Raw genomic sequence first — 11,405 nt, 5'->3', positions numbered from 1 at the left:
AAAAAAAAAATTACAGTACTTAGGAATTATCTGGACTTGAATTCGTTTTCTTAAAAATAAAAATAAAAAAGTTAAAAGGGAACAAAGATAGGACATATTGGGCACATTTGCACGTTATTTTACGATACGTCCCTAATCCAGCTACCCAGGTTTTAAATCATCCTGTATTATCCTTCACAAATCACACTCTATGTCTCTTTAACAAACTGAAAGCAGGAAGGGGGCGGGTCTCCGTAGCGACGAAGGCTCTGATTGGTCCGACTGTCAGGAAGTGGGCGGTGAAAGCGTCGCTTCTGTTATTGTCCGGTGGCTGCGGGTGAGCGGCCGAGGCGGGGCAGGGCTTCTGGACACGGCACTGGGCAGTTGCTTGGAATCGCGGGAGTGGGAACGTGGGGTGCAAAACGGAATCCCTTTTTCGCGGTGGGTTCTGGGCCCTGGCAGCCTCTCCGCGGAGCTGCCACGCCCCAGCATCCTGGCCTCAGTGGGCCCGGCGTCCTCCCAGACCGCCGAGACCGTGCGGTGGCCCAGAAGCTCGAAGGAAAGCGTTGCCGGGCCTCTGGCCACCGCCATCGCCGCGCGGCCGAAGTCCCTGTTTCAACCTGGGTTCTCTTTTTCCCTTGTTCTGCAGGCTGGCTTCCGGCACCATGGCTCAAAGGGCCTTCCCGAATCCTTATGCCGATTATAACAAATCTCTGGCCGAAGGCTACTTTAATCCTGCTGGGAGGGTGAGTTTGGGATCCATCTGCCTGAATCTCTTCCTCCAACCCCCGTGTTTGGAAAGGAGCTCAGTTTTGCTTGAAAGAAAGGGACGTGCATTTACCCTTTTTTAACAGTATATAATTTGAGGGTACATATATAAAATAGATATTAAATCCATAAAATACGCGTTAAAATATACAATGTCAGCCCTAACATGTTGAATAGAAGGAATCGTTAATATTAATAATTAAAATAATCTCATGGATGTTTTAAATTATAAGACTTGACAACTATGCAGTTTACTACGTAATTTTGCATTTTTGATCATTTTTGGTTTGCTTTGCAAAGAGGGCAAAATCCTGACGGTGTTTCACATGTGCCATGTTATTGCTTTATGATTGTACGCAAGTATAGGCAGGGTGATGACAAGAGGAAACCGGCGGACTATGTGGTAAAGACATCTTTAAACTCAAAGGGCTAAAAAAAATTTGTGACATAGGCCTGAAATTCTTGGTATAGTTTCCACCCTTTGCGGGACACCCCCACAGCTGAAAATAAATAAATAAAACTAGTAAATTAAACTGGTTTGTGCCTCAAACTACTGTGCAAAAGGGAAGCTGGATGTCAGTCACCAGAGGCCTGTGTTTTCTCATGTCCCTGTGGGTGAGCATAATTGTTAAGAAAGAATACAGTTCTTTTTAAGAATACCTTTAGAAATCCTAAGAGTGAGTTAGATTGGAAGAGTGATGTCTTGTAAGTGCACACTTTTTTTTTTTAATTTTACCAGTTTATTCCTTCGAAACTCTATATGAAAAGCATTTCACATGTGAGATAATAGCCTTAGAGATTCCCTATCTGCCAGGCTGACTTGATGTGGCTCTGTTGATTCTTAAAACACTCATCACGATTAACTTGTGTCAGTAATGCAGGTAGGAGGGAGAGGGATGACAGAGATGGAGAAGTGTCATAGGATAGCGGGGCACCAGTGTGTAGAGCGCTAGAATCAGTCTGATTCTTTGAAGACCAAAATTGAGCTGCCCAAACAAAGCTGCTTATAATTATCTTGAGCTCAGATGGCGTCCTTTTGGCCATTTGGACTTGCGTTCTGCCTACCTCTGCAGATCCTGAAGCTGAAGTATTTGTCTTGTCTTGCTGGAAGAAGACATGCTGCTTCATGATAACTTGGCAAAGGGAACACTTGAGGATGCATGAGGACAGAAGCCCTCAACAAAATGCTCACTGTGTAGACTATTTATAAATGTAATGCTTTTTTACAAAATTACCTCTTTCTAAGGGAGAAAAAAAGATAGTCATAAATTTACACTCAGGCCCCAAAATAACACTAATTTATTGCCTAACACGTGGTTTTTGGACAAATCTCAGAAAGAAACTTATCATACAAGTTCTAAAATTGTTTAGTGTTGAACACCAAGGATCAAGCTCTGGCAATCGGCCCTCCTTAATTTATTAACAAACATTTCAATAAGGAACTGGTCTTTTTTCTAGTATCTATCAGAAAAAAAGGGAGGAGGTGGGGCTTTTAGAGACTCTTCTAATTATCACTAGAGTTTGAATAATTTTGTGGTCTGCCACAGCAATCAATATTCTCAGGCAGGTCACCTTTATTAAATACAGTTTATATGCCACATAGGGAGTAAATTCCCTTCCTGAGGCTGATGCGTTCTCATTATTCTTGGTCTCTTAAAGTAAGGCCAAGCAAGATGATAAATTATCCATGATCTATGAACAGAACATGACATGTTCTCATGTAGATGCACTCTCCTATCTAGTTGAGATTTATCGACCTTTGCTATTAATATTAAAGTATATTTTATCTTACTAAATGTATTTTCAAGACTTGTTGAAATCTTAACCTCTTGGCAGAAATTGTTAAATAATGGGGGTATGTCCTTCAAACAGCATGGTTTCTTCTTCAGAGTATAAAACAAGGTATCATAAAGGTGCTTCAGAATAGATTATCCAGACATAGTTGATAGTCTGATTTGCCTTATCAGAGATGCTCTTCAGTAGTAAAATTTAGTATCTTTTATTATTAATAATGCTATACTGCCTTCTTACTTTCAGGTTCCTTGTTAGGTGTAGCGAGAACCCCTTCTGACAGCTCAAAGCGCGGGGCAGGAACCCACCCTGGAGAGTATACCCTTGCACCGCAGGCTGCACTCACACACCTACCCACACTCAGACGGAGATCATTTAGATGCCGGTTCACCTCACATGCATATCTTTGGGATGTGGGAGGAAATCAGAGAAAACCCACACAGACATGGAGAGAACCTTCAAATTTCACACAGACAGGGGCCCCAGTGGGAACTGATTTTTTTTTTTCTCATCAATGTTATAATGAAATGACATTGAACAATGCCATAATTGGAGGACCTGTTGTAATTGTCCAATTCTCCCAGGCAGGAAAATGTGGCCTTAGTGGAAATAAAATACCCTCCTATTTTTGGTAGCCCATAGTCCAGGAAATGGAGTGGCTCATGTATTTTGATGTTTGTTTTCCCTTTAATATCTACAGCTGACTCCTGAGTTCTCACAACGTTTGAACAATAAGATTCGAGAGCTGCTGCAGCAAATGGAGAGAGGCCTAAAGTCAGCAGACCCTCGGGATGGCACTGCTTACACTGGCTGGACAGGTATGATGTGCTGACCATGAGCTGGCATAAGCATTGTAGAAGGAGCCAAAGCATTACCAAAGCAGTCTCACTGAATACCCTAAATGCTTCCTGCATCTACATGAGTAATTGCTTCCAGGAGACTACTGTGCTCTCAGCCTGGCCTTGGTATCATCTGGACATCTAACAGTGCTCTGAATTTAAGGCAGGGTAAGCATATTTGCAGACACATCTGACACAAATTTGGATGGCTGCTGTACTTGTGAGGAGAAAAATTGAAGTTTAGCATGACATAGTTAATTTGGAGATGAAATTTCAGTGGAAAGAGCTCTAAATACAGTGCATAAAATAGAGGTAAGGAGTATTTACCCACAGGAAATAAAACATGTCCAGAAGCGCCATTTTTTTTTTTATAAAAGTTACTACATAACAGGGAGCCATACAGAACACAGAGTAAAGTGTAGATTCTGTGAAAGAATCCTTCCATATAATCATTGCTGGCTGGTTTGCATTCACTGTTTTACTGGTGAGTGGTTGGAGAAAGTTTGGGAAGAAACAGTACATGGCTGTCAGAAAGGTAAGACAGAAACCAAAAAAGGAAAATTGAAGCACTACAATTAGTTTACTAATGTGAAACAAAGACAGCTTTATAATCTTGGAGAAAGCATGGTTGAAAGAGTCAGCGTTTCCCAGTTACTCTGAAAAGTAGACAAGGAGGAACAGTTTTCAGCTTAGGAATTTGAATTTGATTTTAAAGTGTGATGCTTGTCATAAAAGTGGAATTCCTGGGCCTCATGGCAGAGATTCTGGTTTGATGGGTCTTGAGCAGGGCCCAGAAATCTGCATTTTGCAAGCCTCAGTGGTCATGATACAGAAGGTCATCTGTGGACTTGGAGGACTTTTGTATGACAGGAATTTACTAATAGCAATCTCTTAGCAGTCCTCTTTTATTAATGGCCAGTGATTCTGTCTGTCCTTATGAGGATGGGGAGGCAGATAAAATCAGTAAAAATTATAATCTCAGATAAAATAAGTAAAAATTATAATCTCTCAGAGACGTTTAAGGACAAAATTTTATAAAATAAGAGAAATGGACTATATATAATGATGGCCCCTCCCTCTTATAGTTTAGTCTTATGATTTTTGTGAATTTTAGAAACTTAAGAAACATTCAGATGAGAATAAACTGGAAGTGTTTTGCTTCAAAAGGGAAGTTATAACAACAGTTTGTCATTTATTGAGTATCTACTGTGTTCCAGGTATGTTTTAATTGATAGGTTAATCTCATTAATGAACATTACTCTTCTTTATTTAAAATTATGAGGATTTGAACAAAACAGGATAAGTACAGTACATGGTTATCTTTAGCTTTCTTCTTGATTTTCACATTGTAAGAAGGCACAGACTTATAGATCTTTTCCTAATAACATTTGGACATTCTATTATTGTCATTATTGACAAAAAAGAAGACTAAGACAGGGGCTAGATTTAATTCCATAACTGATTACAGAGAGAAGGTCTTAAATCTCTAACACCCTTTCAGGTGAGCTTATATTATTACATATTATAAGATACCTTGCTTTAAGGGGAAAGGAAGTGGGGGTTGATTTCAAGTTCGCATTAGTAGTTTGATAATATTAAGAAAAGCCATCAGTCAGTCCCCTCTGTTTCCAGGGCTAGTTGGCAAACTCAAACTTAAATTTTCCTTGGAAATAGATTTCACTGCAAAGTAAAATGCAAGTTTGTTTAAATTTGTTGGCAGTATGTGGTCTCTGGCATCATATCCTTTGAATTGCCAATATCCTTCAAAATTTTATCCTTAAGTATCTATGAACTCATTGCTGGCTGAAGGAGCTTTTCTGGCAAGTGTCTACGCCAATTGGCATACGAAGCAGCTTAGAACATCTTCAACTGCTGGTTATTTTATGATGTAGCATACAATCTTCTAGATAAATTTGCTAATGGCTTTCGAGGCAAGGTTCCTAATGTCTCCTAATCGAGCACTGTTAAAAAGCCATTATTTCTACATGAAGTGAATAAGTAAAATGCTTTCATGTGCCAGTGTTCAGACCATCTGAATAGCATAAAACTGAGTTGCATAAGAAACTAAAGCTGATTTGACAACAGAAAATTATTATCTTGCCGAGTGTCTTCTATTCACAACTGCAATTTTAATACCAAAAAATGCATTCACAAACATCTTAACACAATAAAAATACTTGGTGTTGTGTGTCAAAGCAGCATTTGCATAATTATATGTAGATTTGTATGTTAATTTGTGTGTACCCTGTGTTATCTTTCAAAAATTGATACTTTTTAGAAAACGGGTTATATTTCTTTAACTTTGTTCAGCAACAAATTTAGAGTCATATTTTTATGATATTTGTTGTTTGCCTTTGTTGCTAACTTGTCTAAAATTATGTTACTTTGGGAAACACTAATTCATTGTAGAAAACCTTTAAAACTTTCTTCAGTGTTGATATTTATCAAGCATTTGTTTTCAGTTTACAGTGAAAACTTTTGCGAGTTATTATATTATTCATTACATAGTTTGTATGATAAATTATCATGATTATTACAATTAGTTAGAACTTTAACTTACCATCCAAGTATTATGTTAAGTTTCATCCCTCTGTAGAAGTATGATTTGATAGTTAATTCTGATTTAGATAGGATTAGGATTTGGAATAGGATTAGGCTCCACTGTCTACCTATATCCAAAAGAATCAAAATTGCAGTGGTTTAAATAGGATGGAAGTTCATTTATCTCTCATGTAAAAGACAGGCATTCCAGGGCTGATATAGTGGCCCAAGTACCTCAAGTAGAAACCCTGTCCTCTTTTCTTTCTGCTCCATAACCCCTCAGCCACTAGCTTCTATCTTTTGGCCAGATAGCTGCTGAAGATCCAGCCATTACAGCAGCTTTTCAGGATGCAGGAAGATGAAGCAAAGAAGAAGGCATTCCTTCCCTTCCAAAAGACTCTGAGAAGTCCCAGTCAACATTTTAATTCTACTTACTTTGCATTGGCTGGAACATACTCACATGGTTATACCTGTTAGCAAGGATGCATGGTAAATGTAGTTTGTTAGCTGGGGTTCAGTTAATAAAGGAAAGAGGAGGGAGAGTGGATTTTGGAGAAAACCCAGCAATCTCCGTTATAAGTCCTATCTGAGTATAATAAGAAACATGATCCTTGATTTCTGCATTTGCACAGGCATTTGGACAGTGACGCTCAGTTTTTTCATCTGCAAAAGGACCTCTAAATTCTGGCCACTTTGCAGGAATTTTTGTCCCTAAAATATTTTGAAAATTTGCTAAGCAGTATTTTGCCTGCTCTGTTTCTAAGGAGTCTCATATTTGGATTTGGATTCATAACACCTTTATGCGTTTTGAATTTTCTTTCATTTCAATAAGTAATAGCCTTTTCATAAAGCCTGCCATAGAAATGAAGTATTATAGTAATGCCAAATCATAAATAGTTTTTCTCGAGCCTAGTGTAACTTAAATCTAGAAAGAGACTACAAGTGATTCTAAACTTAATTCTGTGAAACATGGATGTTTTCTCAGCTTAATCAGTGCTCTGCCTCCCATTTCCACTTCCTGTCAAACTCTTATTTGTCACAGGCTTATAAAGTCCTTAATTTGTTTGTGTCATGCATCAGTCCTTAGTAAACTCCGTAGTCATGTGTCTGTGCTTCTGCATCATGACGAAAGAAAGCTACAAAGCTAGGCTGCCCCACTTCATAATGCCTCGTTCATGCTCCTCCTCCACCTGCCTCGGCTGCTCACTTAATCTTGAAAATGAGAGTTTTAACGGAGAGAAGAAGCACCCCTGTGTTTTCAGTGTTATAGATACTTAAAACTGAAAAAATGGGCTCCCATCACTTTTTCCCATTTTCTGTCTTTTCAGAAAAAAAATAATGAGACTAATGATGACAGGCTACTTATTAGAATTTCTGCTAGAGCACTTCTGTGTGTTTTATGTACTTCAGAAAAGACTATGTGTATAATGCTTTATTGGTAAGGGTGATATGTACAAGTTTAAATAGAAATTTTAAAAAAGCAAATCATTGCTTTAGAAAGTACTTTATATTCACTTTACAAACTATTTTACAATTAAATACTTTGGCTTTTATTTTAAAATGGAAGCCGAGGATATAACACAGCGATTGGAGTATTAACATAGGATTTTAATAGGATTCAGGCATCGTTTTCACCGAAGCCTATATATTTACACCTGTGGTTATCATAGAGCAGTTTTACAAGCTGTATTCCTAACTTTTACCTTTCTTATTACAGCAGAGACATAAAATGCCTTGACCCTGGGAAAGAAAGGAGGGAAGAGTTTAAAAAACCTCACAACGATCTCAGATTGGCAACTGAGGCAGTTATGACCATAAATCCCCCTGGTCTGTCTCATGCTTATCCAGGAATGAAGTGTCATGAATAATCAATTTTTCAGGAAGTAATTGAGAGTTAACAGATGATTACTATACGTTAATGTTCAAAAATAAGAATTCAATAATTTTTGGTTCTCAAGGGAATCAAAACCACCAGTATGCAGTTTTGTGATCATTTGACTGTTGAAGAGCAAGAGTAAAGATTAAAACAGAGTTTTGTTAATAAAATATCACTAGGGTTGGCATTTGAATGACAGGAGCCAGACTGTGTGAGCATGTATGCCAATAACTAACGTTACGTGCCAGCATTTTGCATTAACTAATCTAAATGTCAGAAGAACTCCATGGCATGGATACTACTCATACCCCCATTTCACAGATGAGAAAAGTGAAGCAAAGCGTGGCTGAGTACCTGTTCAAGGTTACACAGCTAGTAAGTGACAGTTAGGTTAGGATTCAACCCAGCAAGTCTGGCTTTAGAACACCTGCTCTTTACTGAGAGAAAGAGAGAGAAGGAGAATGAATGGGTTTGTTTGTGTGTGTGTGTGTGTTTACTCTCCATTTCTTCATTTGGGTTTACTCCGTACATTTTGTTTAAGTGAAGATCTGCAAATAAGCTCTAAGAGGGAGTAATTTGAGCAATCACATGATGATACGCATGCTATATAAACTTTTTAGAAATGGCAAATGAGTACTCAGTTTTAAATGTTTTAGAAAAACATCAGGATAAGCCCTGGTAAAGCATGAAAGCAATTTGGTAAAGCCAAAGGGAGATGTCTCGTTAGACAACAAGAGTGCTTACTCCTTAAAAGTCTATAGGAAAAAATTACTTGGGATTGGACATAAAAACCCTGGAAAGAGTTATGGGCATTTGCTACCAGAAAAAGGCAATCTCTAGCATTGTTGTATAGAAGATGCTTTCCCCCTTCCTAATCCTTAATTAATATATTCAGCTTGGTTTCAGGATAGAAAATTAACTGGGCCAAAACAGAAGCTTTTCCTCATAATTGCTTGTATTTGAAAAGGCTTATTGAGGATATTCTCGTGTGAAATATCACCTATGTCTGAAATGAATCGGTAGCTCCTACAGCTGTTAATAAATGATATTTGAAATGAACAGCCTTGGTTCTTTTCACCATAATCCTCCTTTCTAAAATCAACTCATTGAAGTGTAATGCATCATAATATTCATATGTGACATAAGCCAGCAATAAGCATTAAGTTGTTCATTTGTAGCCTTAATCCCTTTCTGGTACATTTACGAGAGTTCGTTACAGTACGTGCTCCCAGTTTGGGAAGCAAGGGAAGCACTTAGGTTCTTTAGGTGCGCCATCAAGAACCATGGTATAGGGCCGGCCGAGTGGCTCAGTTGGTTAAGAGTGTGAGCTCTGAGCAACAGCAGTTCAATTCCTGGCCCGAGCTGAGCTGCAGCTGAGCTGCCAACAGGTGGCAGGATGGCTCAGCTAAAAAAAAAAAAAAAAGAGCCGTTGTATATATCCATGCACAAAGCAGCAGATAGCACAGAAAAATAGTAGGCGGGAGGCCCCGTAAGGTCAAACTGGATGGCCAGCTACTAAGGGGATCAGTGGGGGAGGGTCACCAGAGGGTGTAACGCCACCTGCCTGTTAGGCTGCTTTGGGTTTTGTTCCAGGTAGATTGTAGGTTCTAGGAAGGAGAAGATTTTAAAGTGCCTTACAAAATGGAAAGCACAAAACACTGGTGAAGGATTGTTATTATAAGGGATTAAATGAGCAGATGAATTATTCTTGTGTTAGAAATAAGCATTTAGTAGAAAAGATTGCTTCCCTTGCAGATAACATAGTAGAAAGGTTAAGTAAACCCAAGGGATGGCTGATCTCGCCAGTGTCTTTAAGGGAGAGTGAGGGAAAGCGCTAGCCCTCATTTAATTTCATTCTTTCCCACTCTTAACTATGATGATTCCTAGGGGAAATGATGATCAGCTCACACTTTGAAAAGAAACACACTCATGACTCTAGGGGCTTTAGTTCTAAAAGACACGACCCAATCTTCTCTAACCAACTCACAACGTTAATGAAGCTAAGATCAGCATAGAGTTCCTCTTTTCAAATATTGGATAACGTTTTAAATAAGAGGATATGCAGCATAATCCCCAGAGTAATATTAACTTGCTCTCTAAATGTAAGTCATTAAAGTATTTCAAGACGCGCTGTTCCTCTGATCTGCGAAATGTATAGCCTTTGAGCTGCAGCTTTAGCCTGTGGGTCTTAGTTTCTGCTGAGACCAGACTTATTTGAAAGGAATCACTCTAGCCAGGTGTCTTTTCTTTGCAATTGGATCTCCTTATTAAGTAGCTCTACATCAGAGCCAGCATTCAATGTCTAATTTGAGCCCTGAGCAAGTGTCCTTCACCTTCCTGAGAAGCAACTAAGCGGTTCCCAGCCAGAGCTGTTCAGACAAGTAGAAGGAATCAAGGACGTGGCTCTACCCCGGGTGTATTAGAGCCCTTCAGTGACCACTAGATAGATGACTGCACCACGAGTGCCGCCTGCTTTCTCGCTGCCTGCACTTTCTGTGGTGGTGGCGTCATTGTACTGTAGGTTATCTTACATTGCGAAAACACAGGGTTGAAAGAACTGAGGGTTAGATGTCACCAGTGTACTTGGGTGAGGCACAGACAGCAGGGTGTTTCTAAATAGATCAGAAAAAATGGCAGGAGGGAAAAAAAGAAGACATACCTAAGCAATTTGATTTTTACAGACAATACCAAGGAGGCTGGGGCTGTATCCTGTCGTTTTCATTACAGTAACTTTTGCACTTAACACATTGCCAGCTCCATAGGTGGTGCTTAATATATGTTTGGATGGAGAGATCAATGAATAGATGGATGGATGGATGGATGGATGGATGGATGGATGGATGGAAAGTGCCCTGCACTGTTATTCTAGCTACCACCTGTGCAAACTAAAAACAGTAACTTAAAACTAGGTAGAATGGGGAAAGGGTATGAATTCAACTTATTTCATATCTGTTAGTCTGTTAATCACATTTCTTTCCCTTCTCCTCTAATCCAATTGAGAAACGAACTTAGAAATTAGATAGGGCTCATAATACCTGCTTCCTAATTGGTAAAGCTGGATAGCCAGCACATGGTTTGGCTCTGGATGTGAAGTGGGCTTCCTCCTCCTCGCTCCCTGATCTGAACTTACCCCTCAGACTCAAGCAGATGATCGGGAGAGCCCACGTTATGGATGATGACCACATAAGCAGGAGAGAGGAGGGGACAGAGAGCCTGAAGACAGAGAAGACTTCCAGAAAGTTCAAGAGCGAGGGCAGATGGCACGTGTGTAGGGAACACTTTCCCACGTCCCCAGTCAGAGGAGCCAGTGAGAGGGGATAGAGGCAAGAAATGAGAAAAGGGAGAGTATGGTTTGCTGTGGACTTTCTGTCCCTTTAGATCAGGCATCAGAAGTGAGACAGAGTGACTCATGCAACACTCTGAGGTTCACCTGGGACACTTGGGATTGAGCATTTATTGAGTAGTTACTATGCACTAAGGATTATTGTGATTAGCATGATTCACAGTAACTGTGGAGAAGCTCCTCTTGTTTCATAGATGCTTGAGCACAGAAAAGTTTAGTAAATGGGTTGAGATCACACAGCTAGTAATTGGCAGAGCCAGGCTTCCAT

At 39.5% G+C, this 11,405-nt stretch overlaps 1 protein-coding gene across 2 annotated transcripts in view; it reads left to right on the top strand.

Moving 5' to 3' along the window:
• The first annotated feature begins 264 nt into the window (after positions 1–264).
• The window catches only part of LANCL1 (LanC like glutathione S-transferase 1), a 42,179-nt gene continuing 31,038 nt past the window's right edge, over positions 265–11,405 (top strand). The window contains exons 1-3 of one of the 2 annotated variants that reach the window (XM_019656909.1): positions 265–316; positions 629–725; positions 3,239–3,356. In XM_019656909.1, the coding sequence (XP_019512454.1) occupies positions 645–725; positions 3,239–3,356 (199 nt within the window). In that variant the 5' untranslated portion in view covers positions 265–316; positions 629–644. The other variant, XM_019656908.1, reaches the window with a different exon arrangement.

This window comes from Hipposideros armiger, unplaced genomic scaffold (genome assembly GCF_001890085.2).
Source record: "Hipposideros armiger isolate ML-2016 unplaced genomic scaffold, ASM189008v1 scaffold_268, whole genome shotgun sequence".
Classification (NCBI taxonomy): domain Eukaryota; kingdom Metazoa; phylum Chordata; class Mammalia; order Chiroptera; family Hipposideridae; genus Hipposideros; species Hipposideros armiger.
The sequence above is the reverse complement of the archived record's forward strand: the minus strand, read 5'-3'. Positions and strand labels throughout refer to the sequence as shown.